The sequence below is a fragment of the Anneissia japonica genome, unplaced genomic scaffold (genome assembly GCF_011630105.1).
Source record: "Anneissia japonica isolate Jap-2015-1 unplaced genomic scaffold, ASM1163010v1 scaffold3262_len730253_cov190, whole genome shotgun sequence".
Classification (NCBI taxonomy): domain Eukaryota; kingdom Metazoa; phylum Echinodermata; class Crinoidea; order Comatulida; family Comatulidae; genus Anneissia; species Anneissia japonica.
In genome coordinates this window covers 516,726-537,754 of record NW_022732572.1, presented here as the reverse complement: position 1 = coordinate 537,754, position 21,029 = coordinate 516,726, and the positions used below count along the sequence as shown (strand labels likewise).

The 21,029-nt window shown below is 33.5% G+C and overlaps 1 protein-coding gene across 5 annotated transcripts in view; it reads right to left on the bottom strand.

Annotated features, from left to right (window-relative positions):
- The window catches only part of LOC117115717 (MYCBP-associated protein-like), a 32,301-nt gene that overhangs the window by 3,076 nt on the left and 8,196 nt on the right, over positions 1 to 21,029 (bottom strand). For 2 of the 5 annotated variants that reach the window (XM_033259627.1, XM_033259626.1), the window contains 17 exons: positions 17,008 to 17,168; positions 15,385 to 15,556; positions 14,755 to 14,861; positions 14,257 to 14,425; positions 13,663 to 13,782; positions 13,240 to 13,303; positions 12,805 to 12,887; positions 11,897 to 12,021; positions 10,865 to 10,986; positions 9,941 to 10,160; positions 8,866 to 9,129; positions 8,414 to 8,560; positions 7,918 to 8,153; positions 7,083 to 7,192; positions 5,808 to 5,840; positions 4,948 to 4,959; positions 572 to 660 (listed from right to left, as the gene is read on the bottom strand). In XM_033259627.1, the coding sequence (XP_033115518.1) occupies positions 572 to 660; positions 4,948 to 4,959; positions 5,808 to 5,840; positions 7,083 to 7,192; positions 7,918 to 8,153; positions 8,414 to 8,560; positions 8,866 to 9,129; positions 9,941 to 10,160; positions 10,865 to 10,986; positions 11,897 to 12,021; positions 12,805 to 12,887; positions 13,240 to 13,303; positions 13,663 to 13,782; positions 14,257 to 14,425; positions 14,755 to 14,861; positions 15,385 to 15,556; positions 17,008 to 17,168 (2,234 nt within the window). Of the gene's footprint in view, positions 1 to 571; positions 661 to 4,054; positions 4,093 to 4,947; positions 4,960 to 5,807; positions 5,841 to 7,082; positions 7,193 to 7,917; positions 8,154 to 8,413; positions 8,561 to 8,865; positions 9,130 to 9,940; positions 10,161 to 10,864; positions 10,987 to 11,896; positions 12,022 to 12,804; positions 12,888 to 13,239; positions 13,304 to 13,662; positions 13,783 to 14,256; positions 14,426 to 14,754; positions 14,862 to 15,384; positions 15,557 to 17,007; positions 17,169 to 18,959; positions 19,217 to 21,029 lie in introns of those variants that run through there. The other 3 variants (XM_033259624.1, XM_033259628.1, XM_033259625.1) reach the window with 3 other exon arrangements.

Genomic DNA, 21,029 nt, shown 5'->3' with positions numbered 1-21,029 from the left:
CATTCGACAAAAAGTTCTTTCTCAGTTGTATGAAAAAATGTCTCTAGCGAGATTCGACCCTGCAGCCTCTCTTCAATTATACTCACACATTGTGGAGCTATAGTTAAGATACAATAGCTTATAGGTTGCAGCTTGAAAATCATAGTTAATAGTATTTACAGTACATTAGGTTCACTGCGCAACACTGTGTGTAAACACAATGTAAACACTGCTCGAATCACGTCATTATTACATGTCTATTTATTTACATTGTATCTGTATGTTGTATTTTATTCACAGTTACTGTATCAGTGATGTACTTCAATGGTGATATTAATTCAGCATTGGTTTCCAGTTCACAAACTCACAAAATAAACACCTTTATCTTCATTACTTCAGACAAAAATGTGTTCCAAAAGACACTTTAACCTTTTCCTAAACAAAACAACATTTATTTTAAGAATATAACCAATGCCTAAAAGAACATGCCTGAAGCAGAAATGCTACCAAACAACAAAAATATATAAGTACACATCTAGACATCATAAGTACACATCTAGACATTTTGCATGAAAATTTCATTGTAACATACCTCTTTGTCTTTTCCTTTTGCTTTTTTGTTGTCTTTCTTTCCATCCTTTTTCTCCTCTTCTTTGTTATCTTTTTTCTTCTTCTTCTCTCCTAGAAAAAAGAAAACACCACAACAATTACACACTATAAATAAAATACATGTATTTATAATAATATTATCTAGTGGAATTTTCTTCATGAATTTGTTTATTTTTTTCATTTATTGTAAAACTGAAATACAGTATTTCACAAGAAACTGAAAACTTGGCAAACATATCTTGAAATCCTGGATTTCCTGTTGTTAGTGTTCTAACTTATTAACGTAGAAACACAGATAGGGAATTACAAAGGCAATGTGTGTATGGAAACCTATAGTTAAATGCCAAATATATTAAAGGTATCATGAATGAGATACATTGGCTATTTGTATAGTGGCTTTCACCTGCTCAATAACATATTGGAAAAAAAAAGGTTTAAATTAATGTCATTCTTTAAATCACTCAAATCCCCATTTTATAAAAACGCATAATTTGAATTTAATAATGAATGAACACAATTTATGAAAAAGAGGTATTTTATCACACAAATTTGGTCAAAATGATATTATGTATGGATGATGGTGATGGTGAAAAACATGATAATGATGATAATCATGATTTTGATAACAATGAATATTCAAGCTTGGGTGCAGCAGTGTAGAATCTTTTGATTGATAGCTGTCGCTTTGCTATAGGTTTCGTCAAAGCATTAGACCCCAAAGAAAGTGCACACTGCAATTAGCCTGGCGAGAAGTATTGCAGAGTTAGGGTATGAAGCATTTAAAGATGATTTCCAATATTTAAATATGTATCCATGGAGGTGTAAAATTATTAAATATTTTATATCTCCACGATGATAAGTTTATGAACTGGTGATTATGAGGGAAGTTTAAGGATTGTCTGACATCCTGTATTTCTGTGGTCATGATACAACCAATAGTCATCCCAAATAGTCAGCACAACCCCCAAATGGTTTTCAGCAAACTTTGAAAAAATTACCATTTAAATTGATTGGCAAAGAGAAATTGGAGGTTGATTTACTGTAATAATTATTGATCATTTTTGTACCACCAGACTAGTCAGCCTGATAATGCATCTCAGATGACATGTGATATGATAGCTATCAAACCAGATAAGTCCTGATGAACAGATTCAATATTTTTTTTTGTTTATAATAATATTATTATTTTTTATAATAATAAATGATCAATGATCATATGATAGAAATGTAGGAAGGTAATTATTATAAACCATAATTACTTAAACAAAAAGAGAATTTCAATTTAACTTTTATCAATCATAATGATATTGATAATATTAATATTGAATAAGATGGTTGATATTAATAATATTAATAACCATTTTAATATTACTAATAATAAAAATGAAAAAAACAAAACAATGAAAATAACAACAGCTATAATATAATATGCAAAAGTAGTAGTAGCACAGTAGTAGCAGTAGTGGTAGTACTTATTTGTTTATATTGCCCTTACAATGCTACACAGCAAACATAATTTTAAAATATATTAGTTGTGGCACCATTAAATAACTAAAGGATTGGAAAACGGTCAAGGAACACCGAGTAGATGCAAGACTCCAAGGTGCGTAGAACGTAAAGAGAATAAAGTGGTTTGATTTACGTAGCCATGTTGTCTCTCTGATTTACTGTAATTGTTGCTATCTAGATTCTACAGATCCCACGCATTCCACAAAATGCTCTAGAATCCTATCTGAAACCCTCTCCCGCGGTTACACTGCTAATTTAAATTATCATTTACCTGAAACAGATTTGGTAATTTTCAAAGATTAAAGTACTTATTGTAGCAAATCATTGTCTAGCGATTTTTTTTCTGTTTCTATAACAAATCTTGTATAGAGGCTTGGGAAATCAATGACTTGTAAAGGTTGTTCATACCGTAGTAATATTAAATCATGTCTCGATCAATTATTCAGGCAGTTTAAATGGTTCAGAAATAATTGGGGCACTTTTTATAGATATTTTGCTCTAGGCATGTCTGGTGAAAGTTTTAGTTACAAGCATAATGGCTGCCAAGTTGTTATGAGACAGTACGACCATCATACATATACATACATTTATCTACACACACCTACACAAAAATATAAAAACAAACATATATAATTTGGTATATCTGGTTATTATATAAAGATTGAGGTGTTTTATAGATTTTGGTTGATAGGGTAATCGAGGGTCTAACGCAGAGTACGTTTAGGTCAAGGCTGATGTAGCATTGATTGATTGACACCCTTGGACACCTTCGTCCACTCTCACAACTCTACCAAGGCCAGCAAGGACCACTTAGAGAAAATGCAAGGCAAAAGAAAATTAATATAAATTAAGAGTCTTAGTATAAATCTACTCAGTGGCGGATTCAATGGGGGGAGGGGGGTTATGGAAGGGGCTGAGCTGGCCCGGGCCCCCCTAAATTCTTAATAATTATTTAAAAATGAGAAAAAAAGAATATATAAAATTTAGATCTGCAAGTGCCATTTCCTGCCATCTAGAGGTGCCATAATCATAAATTTTCTTACCTTAGCCCCAACCATGGTGGAGCTGAGGTAATCTAGACTCTTCATCTGTGAAAGTCCCTCCCCGTGCCCCTCTCTATTTCATATTCCTGGATCCGCCACTGCTACTCACTGCAGTGTTTTTAGCCTTAAGTGAATGAATACATAACTGATGTTTATGTTTAGTATGACATATTTTTGATATGAGAGAATGATTAAAAAAAAAAAGAAATCCGGTTTTTCAGTTTAATGCACGTTAGTTGATATTAATCAGCATATTAAATGAGAATATGTCTTCCATTATTGGTATGGTAATGATGCTGTGTATATAACTTAAATCTCTAGGCTTAAGATTAAATTGTTCCAGAAATGGATTGCTTAACTGATATTGATAAGATTAAAATATTATATTTTTAAAATAATTTTAATGATAATGAGTTTATTTAACATTACAGAAAATTGCACAAAATATTGATATATAGCAATTAAACATAAAGAACACACTGAATAATGTATTGAATCAGCTAGATACTTATTAGTCATACATATATTAAGTGGAGAATAATTAATAGATTAACAATTATATGATATTATAATACCTGTAATTACAAATAAATTACAATTTAACTACTGGTATTCATATTTCTTCTTATTTGTATTCTTTCTTATACTTTATTTAATTTATTTGTAATGGGAATAGGAGCACAACACATTGCAAACTGGACTGGATCTACTTTGTATGGAATCTGCAAAACCATGAAAAGAAGAGTTGTATAGAAAATTGAAACTAGCAAATTAAATAATTGAATTTATCAGCATTTGTATCTTTCCTACTCATTAGAATTATAATTGATAATAATAGGGTTTCATTTGTGTTTTCCTCTAACCTCATTTTCCTCACAATCATTTTCTAATGGCAGCTCAGGGGTATTAATAACTTTTTGTTGTAAACGTCATAGGACCGGCCGAAATAGATCTACAGATATCAAAATAAGGTTAAATGGGATAAAATGGTTGACTGAAAATAAATATACTATTATACTGTATATAGTTGGTAATGTAAATATTCGTGACAATAGCACATATTTTACAATTTCATCTATCAAGGATTTCTTTCTACCAAAGAAAGGAAATGAAACAAAAGAAAGAAAATAGATAAAGAATAGGAAGGAAAGGAAAGTTTAAAGAAAAACTAAAGCAAAGGGAAATGAAAAGGGAACTTTAGTCAAACACCCTAAAAATTCTATATATTTTCAATTATTTTTTAATTATGAATATGATTTGTTGAGAATGGTATCATCATCATTACACTTTTGTTGTAGACATTGCGTCTTTGTATGTTAATATAGCATTCTGCTATCATTTACATAAAAACCATTGTTGCAAATTCTAGTTCTAAAATAATTAAATGAACAAGTGATAAAAAATAGCAAGACATTGTAAGACATGAAAATGGTATTAAGCATTTCATGAATCATCCTAAAGCTAACAACCACGAAATGATGCGGGAATAAAAATGTCATAAAAGAATGAAGATGTCGTAGAGTAAAAGATTAAGTATCCCAACATACAGATCCCATGAGAAAAATAATGATGTTGCAATGAATAAAAAACATCTCATCAATTGGTGAATAATTTATCCCAGCAGGTGATCTAAATGCTATGAGTTAGGTTTCATGGAAACTTTAAATAAAGATAAGTGTCGAGGGAAAAGAATTTCAAAATGGAATGAACTATATAAGTAATGAAGGTGCAAATGAGTTTGAAAAGCGAACAGCGATAGATGCTCTACGTTAGACGGCTTCTATAGCTTGTCATCAACGCAACTTACTCTTGCCCTTCGCTGTGAATACCGACAACGTGCAGCAACGTGGTTCATATAAAGGTGATCGGTGTGGAATAACAATTATGAAAAAAATAGTGCACATGAAAAATAAATTCATTTAAAAATCTTCTTTCAGTTAGTGAAAACCAATTCCATGCATTTTGCCTGATATCAAACAGAGGCCTTATTTTATCAACATTTGGATCAGGATATTACAAGTATGGTGTCTTAGTAAGCCACTCTAAATCAGTGGTAGAGTTAACCCACATTCGTACCATATTAGCTTTCAGTCAACCACAGCAAACCATGGTGATAATAGTTAACAACTACACCCATTATATGCTTAAAAAATAAATATTCTATGAAGGTGTGTTTGAAAAAATAACTGGGAATCGGTGATAGGACACAAAATTTGTATTTTATTAGAAATTCCAAATTTTTTCTTAAAACATCCCTTTAATGTCTTTGATAATATTTATCAGTACAACGTATCAAAACAATATTTTTTTCTTTGAAGACTGGTTTTTATGAGCATCCTTTAGCTATTGGTAATTGCATAATGTCTAATATTGACTTATGCCTATATGTGCAGTATAAAAATTCTACCCTTACATCTCCCCACCAACAGCAATCATTTCTGGATTAATTGTTAATCCCTTAAGCAATTCTGAAATTTATAACATAATTATCATTATTATTTGGTAATGGATCTTAACTGGATTAAGAAGGTGCTGAGAGCTCTTAGCATGCTTTCTGCCGGCACAGACTACATTATCGGCTGCTCAAACTGACTTTAAGTATCAAATAACAAATGCATTTGTAATGGTATCAGCTTTGATGTCGCATCAACACTGGTTTCATCTTACCTATTCCTCGTAGATTCTCATTTGCTGCAAGTACTGAAACACAAGAGAATAATCAATTACTTTACATTGACATTTCTACATGTATAGTTATTAACTTGAAATACATACTAGGCATTGTCATCACGGACTAAATCCTCCTTAAGATATATTAGGCAGACAGGAGTGATGAAGGATATAACGTTAACAAGAAGACAATGCAGGAAGGGATGAATTAAAAGGGGCATTGCATAAAAATTAACAAAGGAATACGTTATAAGAGAATGGATGATAGAAAAGTGGTATTGTAGAAGGTAATGTTGAAGGAGGGACAGTGTAAGAAGAAACAACAACAAAAAAAAAACAATTTTTACTATAAAAAAAAAAAGAATCACAAAGATAAAAGAAATTCGAAATAATAATTACATTGGCAATGATGACAATGATGCTAATGGTATTTTTAAATCACAACTGTAAATCGTACTAACTGAACTTAAAAACAAATGACATAATATTTTAAATAAAAGCAATTACATTTTTTAAAGATATTTGCGAATGAACAAAAGGCAAAACCTCTAACTTATAAGATGCAATATTCTTCACTTGTCAAAAACATAACAAGACATCATAAGAACTCAATCAAATAATAAGAGTTGGTAAAGAAATTGGGAAAAAATATCCATCTCAGCAATTTGATCATTAGCAAAGAAGTATGAATGCATTAATAAATTACAGTAAATGATTTGCTAAATGGAACAGACAACTTTGATCTATAGTTCAAAGTGGCATGGTGAAGACGGAGCACATTAAAGAACTCAAACTGTCAATGCAATATATTACTACATTCTCAGAGGAAATACATGCTTAAGTGTAAAGGCAAGATTACACATAAGAATATTCCAACAACGTTAGAGGGCGTAAGCAAATCAAATTCACCATATCAATTAGACTAGATTCCAGTCCCTAATCTTTGTCTTAATCAGTGAGAACTATTAAAAATAAATCGATTTTGATACTGGTGGGGCTCTTGGAAAGTTTTTAACACGAGGAAAAATTCATATAATTTTTATGACGAATATTTGTTTAAATTGGTTATGGAAATAATTTATGTGTATTTTTACAATTGTAAAGAGAATGAGGAGGTGTATGGTTGCAGCGGGCTGGTTATTTTCAGGGTGCAAGTATTCCACTTATGTTTAGAGGGAAGGCAAAAGATCAACTGAAAATTCCAAAAAAAAAATTTATTGAGATCTAAAATGAATTAATGTGATGATAATAATTTGCAGATACAGTACTTACTCTGGTCTGTCTCTGGCATGGTCTCTTCCTTCTCTGCCATACCCAACATGTTTCTCAAGATCATTGCATTTGTCACCATTTTATCAATAGTTTCAGATATCAAGTTATATCTGTAAGTATAGTCTGCTGGTTAGTGAACAATTCAATAATTATTAATAGTCTGGTGGTTATATTTCATGGCTTCCAAATATGTACCGATGGTTCCTAATTTATATATTCAACTTTGGGATACTTTTCTCAAATAAAACATCTTTACACTTCAACTGTAATAGTATTAGCAAACTTACTGTGAAATCATTGACTCTGAAGCTTGGAGGGAAAATACCCCCTTGGAATTGCACAATAGGTAAGACAACACTGCTGTGAAACTGCCAGGCTAGAATAATTGGCTCTGAGGCTTGGAGGGAAAATACCCCCTTGGACTTGCACAATAGGTAAGGCAACACTGCTGTGAAACTGCCAGGCTAGAATAATTGGCTCTGAAGCTTGGAGGGAAAATACCCCCTTGGACTTGCACAATAGGTAAGACAACACTGCTGTGAAACTGCCAGGCTAGAATAATTGGCGTACCTGAAGCTGAGTACTCACTGCGCATGAAAGTCGTTTGGCGACGCAATGGGAAATGCACCACCACAACGCAGATCGTTTTTTATAGTTCAGACGGCCACCGACAATCAGCAGATGGTGTCACGTCATCTAGTTCGCACAGAGAGTGGAGTTGGATTTGTTGTACCACCGTCGACCGACGGAGTTGGTGCCCGGCTTTAGAATATCAGATTATTCTTAAAATGGTCAATCACATAGAACCACCGAAAATCAATATCCTCATACTCACCCTACTTTATACATTTTGGTTTGTGCTGGAGTGAAGGGAGGGAAGTACAATGATGTAACAGCCATGTTCATCTTATTAAGTAGTTCTTCCCTTAGATCTTCATCCTCTAATGCAAGTAGTTCCTTTTTCATGTTGGAGACTGAAAGATCCCAACTTACTCCCTCACGCTCCTCCTCTGGAAACTGCTCCAAGTACACCTGCTTCAACTGGTTTACAACATCGTTGGAGAAGTGCATCTGTGGTAGAGAAAAAAAATTATTTTAAATGTAATTGTTCATAAGAATAGATTATAACACAAATATTATTTCAAAACCCAGTTAATTAGAGTAATATACCCTAGAAATAGAGAAGATAATTTGATTTAATTTCCTCAAAAAACTGAATATATTAGTACAAGATTAAAAAGTGGCATTTTATATTGTGAAGAATTTAAAACTGTGACTACCTTAATCTAGTAGCAGAATGCTGCCTTAATTAGTCTCAGATACATACATACCCCAAGGTTTTGTCTTTCAAACACCTCTTCATCTGTAATGTAGGCGTCGACTGGAGATCTCGCTCGGTCAGGCGTGCGGACACCTGCAACAAGCTCATCGACAATCATGCGGACATTGGCTTCAGCTTGCTTGTGCAACAGCTCCCTCTGTTGAAGTTAACACATTTTGTGTTTTATATCATGAATAAGGTTAAATTTAGCAAATCATTATGAGGCACCCATCTGTGTTATATCAGGCACAAAGCATAATATTTATTAACTATCAAAATGGATGAGATGAATTGCTTTTAATATTGGGAGAGTGATTCCTTTAGCATGATGTACAAGCTGTAGAGTTTTAAGGATTGCGATACGAATCATCCAACATCCATTAGAACTAGAATTGTATCTTAGTACACCTTGGTATGAGTCCTACGCCCAAATATTTATAATGGCATTACAAACAGACTTACCTCAAGCTCATTTCTAGCCTTCTTGTTCTTGTCTTCTTGTAGAGCAACGCCTCTGAGAATGACCTCCAGGTCAGCTCCATTGCAAACTGTAGGCTTGGTCTCTAGATGCCATTTCTCAGTGAAGATACCAGCATTAGGGGACTTGAAGACAAATGGAAACTTGAGGCTGTCTCCTGGCAGTAACACTCCACTACTGGTGTTGAAGTAAAAGCGTTGGATTTTTGGTGTTGCACAGCCTTCAAATGGATTTACTTTGGGAATTTTCTATGAACAGCAAAATATGTTTATAAAAAGAGTGTTTGTCTGTAAAGTATAGCCACTCATGGGAAGTGGTCACTCTTTAGGTGGTCAGTAAAATGTGGCATACTTTTGAATGGTCACTCAATAAATAATGGTCAGAATACTCCTGCCCCATCATCATTTTTTTGTTGGCATCTGGCCAGACTAGGCAATGCTGTGGGGTTTTGCACCCCTGCCACTCAACTTACTCTCACAGCATAAACGTAATAATACCCATTAATAGTCCTGGGTAGTGGAGACTGGTGTACATATAGAGCATTCCTTATAGCCCTGTCACACCTTGACGATTCGTATGAAAAATTTGGCGAATACGCTGACTGATGTCAAATAAGATATTGGTAAGTTTCGTCAAGTCAAGAGCACGTTGAAGCACGCTGGTATATGTCATAGTACAACGAGTACGTCAACAAATTTTGTGCATGTACAAAACTTTTCGATGTATGCCAGCGTATGGCTCATACGTGCCGCATACATTACGTTTATGTATACATCCAATTCATTATGAATACGCTACATGTGTGCACAAAATTGAAAAAAAAAACATTGATAGTTCAGCGTATGCCAGCATTTTAGAGGAATGCTGGTAAGTTGGCATATGCTGAATAAATCATCAAGGTGTGACAGCGCCATTAATGACACAAGCAAAATGGTCATTATCATTGAGACTCATCATGATTAATAATGCAACTTGCAAGTCAATAATAATTTTTTAAAATTAGCCTACCTTCCAATAAAAAGCATTGATATAATATAATTTCATTTTAAATAAGCCTACCTTCCAATTATAATAGATAGTAGTAGTGCCATCATTCACAAGGTACAGGTGAGAGGTATTGCGAACACCTGAGAACGCCTCAAATGTGACCCTGGCTGAGCAGGCTAACTGCCCCTTCATGCTGTGACTGTCACCAGCCCATCGTGCCTTGAATCCGTTAAACTGTAACGATGGGCCAATGAACTGTTCCTCAAGATCTGGTTGCCCAGCCAAGGGGTCACTGAAGAAGAGGTTTGGAAACATAGTTCATTCGTTAGATCAATATAATTATATGTAATATAGTTCGTAATATCCCAGAAATCAAATATTTTTTATATCAATTGCAAATATTTTTAATGTGAGTTTATTGACAGTAAGTTATTTTTTTTATATCTTGTTTTGTGAACATATTTGTTTAAATATCATCAGAGAAGGGCGGAAGAAAATTTAAAAATTAACTTTAGTTTTCTTCTTTAGCAAATATTTTTGCCAAAAACATCTAGACGGAGGAGAAAATAAAAACTAAATTTTATTATTGAATGTAAACAGCGTAGTAATGGGGTGGTTAAATGCTTTAAATTTACGTAATTAGAAGGAAATTTACATATATTTGTTTTGGAGATTTTAAGGTCGCGACGGGCGTAAGAAAAACTTTTTTTTTTATGTAATTTCCATTTTTGTGGCAGCAGTTGTGCTAATTTACCAAAAATAAAATGTTGTTATTATTAAAAATAATCAATATTGGCAGGCGGCGGGTTTACAAAACAAGGTATAAAAATAGTCTTGCCTTATTAACTAAGATTGCATTATGACATACACCAAATGCCTAAAGAAAATCATATCAAACATGACAAGATTGCATTATGACATACACCAAATGCCTAAAGAAAATCATATCAAACATGACAAGAAAAATATTTTTTTATAGAAAGCAGACTGACTCACATATTTTCTTGGTTTTCAGGGAGTGTTGCTGGAAGTGAACCCTCTTTTAGCAGTTCTTGATCTTCCCTTTCAGCCATTAACGTGGATTTACTCCGTCCGATCACCTGGAGGTTATCTATATCCTAACAAATGTTATTGAGTAGATTATTGTAAGACATCTATAAAACCTGCAGCATTTCCTTATTAGTATCATTATTATCATCATCATTATAATCATCAGTGATCCCATCATTGTTTTTATCTTTTTCATTATCATCATCATTATACTACAGTATGTTCATTATTCTCATCAATAATCAGTGTTTTCATAATCACCATCACAATTTATCATTCACCATTTTAAAAATAATAATCACCATTATATTTCTCTCTTCACCACTACCACCACTACAAATATCAAAGTTACTTTCATCATTAACAGTACTATTAGGATGTAACTATATTTTATGTGTATTACCAATATATATGCCTCCAACTACTTCAGTTAAAACTAAACCACGGCCGTATTTGACTGGTTGTTCTTCGTTAAACCACGCCCACCTGCGCAGTGGTAAAATCCTACTTAAAGAAGACAACCAGTCGAATAGCAAACTGGTAAATACTCGACAAAACAGAATGGCTGCATAGTTACCGCGATGCACGCTGCGTAATCAAGGCTGCTTCGGATTGTGGCAGTATGGGTTTTTTTGTAAAAAAAATGTTTTCATCCAGTTTGTGAATTCTGTTAGCCTACAATTATTTTTTTACTTTAATGTGGGTTAATATTATAATTTTTATTTTCTGAAATTTAATCTAAGGTATATTAACGCAAATGTTGTTGCTAAACTGACCGATCGGCCATATTTTTTTTGGTCACGTGCATAACTTAACGCTGATTAACGCATTCTGGTTAGGTTAATTTTCGTTCTATTTTACAAACCAGTCGAATGAAAATAATACTCAACAAAAATTTGTACTCAACGAAATGAACCAGTTGAATACATTCCATGATTGATTTTATGTTTCATAGATCTATTTGAAAACTAAACCTACTGGTTTAAACTCATCCAGGTCTATCATGACATCTCTCAGTTTATTCTTCCAATCTTTGAAGTAAGTCGATTTCTTCCAAGGATAGTTGACTGGTGTAGATGAGCGTACACCTTCAAGTTGAACACCTGTGTGAGTTGAAGAAAAGATTATCTTATGAAATTCACTAGAATGTGAGAAAGAATGACAATGGTATCATCCTAATCTATTGTTAACCTTCACACATGCATGTTAATTGCTATCACACCTGCATATTATTAACCTTCACACATGCATATTAATTGCTATCATACCTGCATACTAATGGACAGTTCCTAGATATTGTTGCTAAGGACCCACAAAATGGCAACGTAAATCTACATACACATTACGCGTTTGTATTTATTTGACAAGCGCCCTATTCTGATGGGTCAGTTTCATTGGCACTCCAAAAAATATCCATTAATCTGCATATTTATTGACTTAAGCACCTGCATATCAATTTATATCAACACCTGCATAATAAAACGGCTATGTTCTCACATAGCTGCTAACCGTTAGCTGCCGTGCGTCCATACGAGAAAATCCCGATCGGATAACAAGTATATGATGATCGAATCACTAGTCAATAAGAAACTGGAAATTGTAAACGCGTACGTGTGATTGGTTGATGATAGAAACGTGCTCATTAGCTAACCCAGAGCGCTTGATAACCGTTAGCGGTATCCGGATACCGCTAACGGTTAGCGCTAACCGATCGGGCGTTCTCACACAGGTGCTAACGGTTAGCTTCAGATCCGGATACTAGGTCTCTCATGAGAACCAGGCTTGCATCTCCTAGACACCTGCAAAATCTGTAATAATGCAACCACCTGTGCCCACATTGCCTAAGCACCTGTGATTTATTTCTTCAGACAATAAATATAACCGACCCATTTCCTTTTGAACGGTGTCTGGATGACCAATATGCTCCACTGGAGGTGGGTATCCGCGTTCTGTCTGTGTCAATGTCATACTGCAAACAAATATAATAATTCATATGCATGATGACATTATGAATTACTTTATAGAAATAATGTAAAAATGTTTATATTGTGTACTGTAAATCAGATAATATACCAAGGGCACATAAATCAACTGGTAAAAACAATGAATGGTGCAGTATTTGTTCTCGGGCTCATATACGGATGAAGACAACATGTTTATTTTTTCTTTAACCCACTTAAAATAATGTATATATTATAAATGTATATATAAAAATGATTGAATTAATTGATTGATTGATTGATTGTTTAATTGATTGATTGAATGATTGATTAATTGATTGACTGATTGATTGATTGACTAAATGATTGATCTGAACTTACTGTATTCCAGAGAGATCATCCCCAATCCTCTCCTGTTGCTTCCAGAACTCACTGCCAACACGGTCTACAAAATAATTCACAACAATTAGAAAATAAGCAACATTGGTGGCAGCAAACAGTGTACTTCTAAAGCCCTGTCCAGACTATCTTTATTTACTGTAGCAAAATGGTCATGATGACATCACATCATCACCATATATAGGCACATCATGACTATATATGGGCACATCATGACCATATATAGGCACATCATGACTATATATGGGCATATCATGACCATATAGGCACATCATGACCATATATGGGCACATCATGACCTATATATATATGGGCATTTCACGACTATATATGGGCACATCATGACTATATATGGGCATACAAAAGTATTTTTCAAAGAAGATTTGATAGTGTAGATTGACTTACATCCTTTGCCATACTGGACGGCTGGGATTGCTCTGTCTAACTGGTACCGTTGCTCCTGTGTCTCACGGTATTCTTTGGCCTGGTTCATCACTAGTGTATCTGCTGGCCTCTGTAGTAACTCTGTGAGAGACATTTCCAATCAATATCAATCAAAATCCATTAATCGTGTTTGTGTTTCACACTAAATTCACAAAAATATGTGCTATCAATATCTGTATTATTAAGAATGTTTATAATTTGTTATCAACTCTGTTAAATTTTAAAATATACTCAAGTGTTTAAATTTGAAATTGTCTTTCATTTAATAATGTTATAAGTTATGAATTTCCCAACTCAAGAATATAAAAACTCCATTTGGTCCTCATTATAATAATAATAATTTATTTATTTATTAAGGTATAAAACACAAACAAAACAACAGCCAAAGGCTGAAAACGTTTATTTACAATCAACAAAATAAGACAACGTAGGAAAACAGGTCAGGTAATATAGATTAATAATAATATAATAAAGATTTATAATGCGCACATCTCCACCACTGAGATATATACTTTATATACAATGTTTCCTTAATTGGAGATTTCAGATACTTACTGGAGATATAGCCTTGTGTCCTCTTGCGTTCCAACATCTTCATCTGCCAGTTCCTAAGGGCATTGTTCTCATTCAAAAATGCATCTCTTGGTGTGGTCACCTTCTGAGGTTTTTCAAACTTTACTTTTGGGGTTTGAGGGCGGCTTGGTGCTTCTAAATTATCTGGTGACTAAAAGTAAAAAACAAAAACATTCAAATTATAATCTGACAAACATAATTATTTTTTGTAAAGTGGGATGTGAATTTTAATAAGATTTTATAGGAAATGATCAAATCAGTGGTTTTCAATATTTAATGATTTTATCCCCCTGTGAATCTGGCCACCTTCTTGAAATACCACTGAACTTCAGAGGTTGGTGTCAAGGTTCATGTCTATCTTCATATATACCTAGTGGTCTCTACCATGTATATGATTACCTACAGCTAGCTACATTATACATAATCAAATTTTTAAAACTTGGAGGAGATACATAACCAATCACATTGCGTTATTCTTACTTTCATATGACCCCGAATCATGGCTTCATATTTGAAGTCGTCTACTGTTCCAAGAATGCTGTGTGGTATAATCTTACCAGTGGTGTCAAAACGAGGCCCACTGCAGCCTAAGTGAAATGAAATGAGCGATTATAGTAAAAAATATTAGATTTTAATCCATACATATCCAAAAACACACCTAGGTATACCTACAAACCTATAGCCAGGTCACCCAGTCACATAAGTGATTAAAATTGGCTAAAATATTCAGGAATCCCAAGTTGAAAGAAGTGGTTTCCAGGAGATCTGCAGTGGTGGGTCAAAGGGTTGGAGTGGGAAGGGGAGGGTGTTTGGTTGAAAGGTGGGGGTATGGCGGGATTTTCACAAATGAATGGTCTAGGCCTAGACCAAATCAGCCTCATCATGGTTGGAGCTCAGGTAAGAAAATTTATGATTACAGCACCTAGGCCTAAATGGCTGAAAATGGCCCTCTCAGACTTAAATTTGAATATAATTTTCTTTTATACCCCATTTTTCATAATTTTGAAATATTTAGGGTCCAGGGCCAGCCCTCCCGGGCCCCCCGCTGGCACCACCCCTGGTAGCAAAGCTATATAAATGCTTACAATGTGCACAATATACGTAGCCTACCTGAATAGTCGTCTGCCATGAGAGGTGCATTGGGGGTAGCTGGCTTAGCTATCGTCATTGTTTTCATCTTGGGGGCATCCAACTCCATCTTGGATTTCATCTTGCGCACAATCACTTTTCGTGTAGCTTCAGTTTTTGCTTTATCACCTGATGGTGGACGAGGTGCTCGTAACTGTAAAAATTGTTTTTCAGAAAAAATTAACAATTGACATCATCATCACAGCAACAACAAGTGTCAGTGACAATGAAAACAACCACAATATTATGATAATAATGGTATTACGACCTTACTTGTCCATAATAAACTAAAATTATATTCAATAAACAAAAGACTAAAGACAATACAAACATCAGTATTCTCTTGCTCCTCCTTGGGTTTCTTATCCATTTTTAAGTTCTTCTGTTTACTTTGTATGTATTTTATATGCCAGAATTAACTAATAATAAACAAACACAAAAGATTGAACAGTAACATTATAATAGAGGGATTTAGGAATGGGCGTCACATAACCAACTTGGGAGTTGGATATAAACAATCTACTGACACAGGGGTGTTTTACATGGAGATTGCTATCATGGCCGTCCCTTGTTTATTGCTATAAAGATCATCATAATTCCCAGTAAACTATACCAAATTGATTGGAAATTAAATTTAAGAATTTTGCCTTAGTTTGCTATGCCGTAAAGGATACTGGCGGCAAACATTGAGATCTTTCGATAAATGTTAGGCCTAGGCCCCTGCACATCTACGGCATGGTCATGTATGCATGATGGTTTTCGACCCGTGAACTATGCTGCGATGTTAGGCCCAGCTAAGGTTTATGAAGGATCACTTACATTTCAAAGCATACAATCCAAGAAGAACGCTAGGCTAAGTAAATAAACACTATTTTGAACAATCGTATTGCCTTTCCTAGCTATTGACCTCCCATGTTAACAGTATGTGGTTGCTTTCGCAACCATAACATTCCCTTTTCATATTCTATCGCACTGTAATGTTTTTTATGTATACCCAAGTTAGGTCATGTGACCGTCTGTAAACAATCATTGCTAAATCCCTCTATTTAATTGTTGCTTGGCCGCATTTTGAAACATAGATTTTGCAATTTTACTTTGGTTTAACAAAAATTAATTTTTCTCCTTAGTAACATTATATGTTTTTTTTTTAACTTTGAGATACCGTTTTCAAAATGTGCTTGACAATGAAAGATAATAGGGTGTTTTCAGAATAATTACTACAAAATATAAAAGGGTAAGTTAATGTAAAGTACATTTTAAAAAGAGGGTAGATAAAAACCGAATCAGTTTTTTTTAATTATAATAATAACAACTTTATTTATCCACGGATACTCATTTCAATCTTTTTACAAAGGTTGGTCTTCCAAGAGGCCGTGTTCTTAAACTACTGATATGATAAAAGAAAGGGAAAACAAACATGGAAAAGTTTGAAAAAGAGGGTAGATAAAAACCAAATCAGTTTTTTTTATTCTTAGTATATTCTACAAAAACGATTCTTGATTAGTTCATTCTACTTATTGGTATTTAGGGACTATTATGCACTATAAATGCATAAATTATTAATCATTATTTGCTTATTATTAATGATGATGGAACAGCCAGTACCTTTTGTAACTGTGAGAGGTCAATAGCAAGAGCTTGGATGTCTTCACCATTGATAATCTGCTTGCTTGGTAGAATCTGATCCTCTTCCATCTGTGACTGCGAATTGTTTGGACTCACCATCTTGTCGGGTGTGCCATCCCTCTTGTTCCGCTTCATCTTATCTGCCAATAGAAAAAGTAAAATTATTTTTAAAACATAAAAGTGGTTCAAATCATGGAAAGCAGGTTAAATCCAATGAAAAAGGAAAAAATTGCTATCATCTTTATCGATCTCTCAAAATTATTTTGTTAAATTATTATTATACACATATGAAACTTGAATAATGGAGTTGTCAAATCATAAATTGATTCCTATATTTCAAAGAATCCATTAAATATCTGTAATTGCTTCAATAATTGATGAGATGAACAAGCCTGAAGATGCCGCCGAAGATGCTCCACTACCCGAGCCCCGATCCATCATAAATGTTCGACCACAATAATTCCACAGGGAAAATATTGCTTCAAGTCAAAATATTAAAACTAAGAATTTCTTTCAACTGCACATATGGTAGCTAACCGACGTCTAGTGTACGTAGTGCCACTGTTACGTATCTGACTGATGTTTAGTGCTGGTAGCAACACTGCATAGCTAACACAAGCCTACTACACCTGTCACTCAAGGAGTTTCAATAACATCAGTATTAATATTTTTCCACTATTAAGGAGAATATTGAGAGCAGTGGTTCTTGGTCTCTTCAAGTGTTTGCTCTTGTCTGTATATACAATATACAGACCTTTGATGTACATTATTAGCAGTCAGGTTTTGTCAATATTACTTGGCTATCACTCAATGATGGTTGTGTATACCATGAGATGGTTGATGATATTGAAAGAGCATCAAACAAGATGCTGTCTGAATAGAACTAATAAACAACAAAAACTCAATATTTGAATTACTTACTTGTAGTTATAAAGCCTTGTCCAAATATGTGACATGTCTAAATATGGACATGATGACATCACATTATGACTATATATAGGCACATCATGACTATATCTGGGCATGCAACAGTTTGTCAAAGAAAATTTGATAATTTAGCCATGGCTTTATGGTTTGATTGAATAAACATTTTGTATTAAAACAACACATGCATACTTAATACCATTCCTATGGCTTATAATCAGTTTAAGGATATTCATATTAAAATTAGCAATGTGTTTTTAATGGAGCTAGGCATCTCTATTGAAATGCACTCTATGGTACTATATACCCAGCACTCCATTCCAGCTGAAACACAAGGGCAATAGTGATGGATGTGAATCAGGGATGTAAGAATCTCCATGATTTAGCACAGCTACCACTATGCACAGCTAGGTTGTAGCTAAAGAAAACTGGGTGACAGACAGTCTGAGGGTGGGTGTGTGATAACATCAGTAAATTCTAATCCATCTTCTATTATTCTTATTATTCTTATTATTATTATTATTATTAGTATTATTATTATTATTATTATTATTATTAATATTATTATTATTATTATTAATATTATTATTATTATTATTAATATTATTATTATTATTATTATTATTATTATTATTATTATTATTAATAAGAGTAGATTTTAAGGATGGAAAAGTGGGTTAATAAGAGTGGGTGGAGGGCCATGAAATTAGCTTAAGACTGAGTGGAAAACTTCAAAACTGAGTGGCCCCGCCCACCATAACTACATCCCTGTATGCGATGATGCTCACATGCGTTTTATACGTCTTTCTATATTTCTCCCATTTTTCATTATATTTTTCTTCACTGCCATCCTTTCACCTGATCTTGTATATTATTTGCTATTTAAAGAAAGCCTATTCTTAATCTCAACCACCAACATGTGTGCAATCCACTAGTAATTGAATGTGATACCAAAGAAATAATCTTTCAATCAAATCATCAAATCAAAGAATAAAAATCTCACTGACTAGATAATGCCTGCTTTGAAGAGCTGGTAGACACCGATCTAGTTCTAGTCCTTGATACGCTAATACAAGAGCTACAGCTGCTCCGGCCATTAGACAGCCTAGAAGGTGTCTTGTCTGTCGCTCTATTCTTTAAATCCATTACAGCTCAAATCACAAAGTTATGCCTCTTGATTCAAATTTAGCTTTGATTATGCAAGACTAACATCAATGATGTTACAGGCTGAACAGTTGTTGTCTAGTATGCCTTCAACAGACACTTTTTAACACGAACACTTCCAGTTCACTGTTCTTCTGGTTTGTATTTATATTATTAACATGAAGCTGGTATCTGTATCCTTGGTGATCAGAATCAAACATCTAATGTTTCTGAACTGTTATCTTTATTCAAAGAGCATACAAGTACATAATTTACAAACAACACGAACAATAGAAGTTTATTATCGGTTAATATCTGCCCATTCTATGTTTACCTAGCTAGATTTTCAATTATTAAAATTGGTAGGTTGTCCAATTCCACAGTAGCTAGGACACTTAAAAATCTATATAATAAATGTATTTACTTTAAACGGCTAACTCTATCTATACTGAATTTTATTTCAGATTAGATGATTACGCTGTGGGGAGACAAATGCATATTGTTGAAGTGCTTCAAATAATTTAGAAGGGAAAGGTTGTCTGTGAAATATCACCTCATGATAAATAATAATTAATTTCGAACAGATCAAGAGTATCAAAGTTCAATTGTAACTAGATGGTTCAAAGCAAAGCAAACAAAGCATTAAATATTACAAATATTTTAATGAGTAATAAAATATAAAAGCAATAAGTAATTTTATATATTAATATACTCAAACATAGATTCCCTGGGACCAACAAAAGTAAATGTCTGAGGCATGTTCTGTATTGAGCTTTCTAAATTTTTGTTACCAATTATTTTTATGTTATTATTGTAGCTTTTCAATAAAAAAAAAAGCAACCATAAAATATTTTTCCAGATGTATAAATAATTCTTTCTGATTGGTAACCAATTTAATATTTTTTGTATAAAAGTAAAACTGATCAATAAATCTATGTGCATAAAACAACAGATAAAGATAGTATAATACATACTCCAACCAAGTATCAAAATGCACGCCATCATTTGGGGATTCAATATTTCAACATTAATTCTGTCATTATAAGACACAGAAATACATTTCTGACGATGACATAATTAATGTCGAAATATTGAATCCCAACACAATGGCATGCATTTCGATACTTGGAGTATGTATTATACTATCTTATCTGAGATTAATCAATGGACCTTTTGGTTTTTACAAAACAACAGCTAAATATTAAATTTCAAGTTAGTCCTGATACTTTTTGTTTCAAAATTAAACATTTCTTCTTTCTGGAAATTTATCTCTAAATAATAAAGTTGTACAATAAGATCAGTTTTATTTGCTTGAATTAGTATCTACATTATGTTCCGTGCTTGAAAATTTGAAATCCACCACTGATTGTGTTTAGACACAGAAATACAATAGAGCAACAGTTGGTCCCATACCAGGTAGCCAAGAGATGACTGAAGAACATCAAAAAGAAGAGTAGAAGGTTGTCTCTCAGTGTAGATCAATCAACACAACTATGCAATCAAATAGCTCAATATAAAAAGAGACAAGAAATGAGCAAGTTTATAGACTTTAGCCCTTGAGCGCTTGGCAAGATCAAAGCAGATAATGCTTCTAATAACAATGTAAAGAAGGCCAGGCTGAATGGTCCTGAATCTTAATAACATCAGCACAGTAGTACTCCGCAAGCGTGTTTACAAGGCCCACAATGCCTTCATTAGAACAACATACAGTAACAATACAACGTCAGTGATTCCCCACTGTGTTCGTTTACATTAAATGTTAGCTAAACTAAAGTAAACATCACAGTCATATAATTTAAGTCTCACTTCATTCAATTATGTATGTCAAGTGGTTACAGTTCATTCCATTATCATGGTTACCAAACATTTTTTACAATCATTAGCTAGGATAGCTACAGGAGCTAGGTAGGTCAAACAATTTTTGAAGTTTAAAT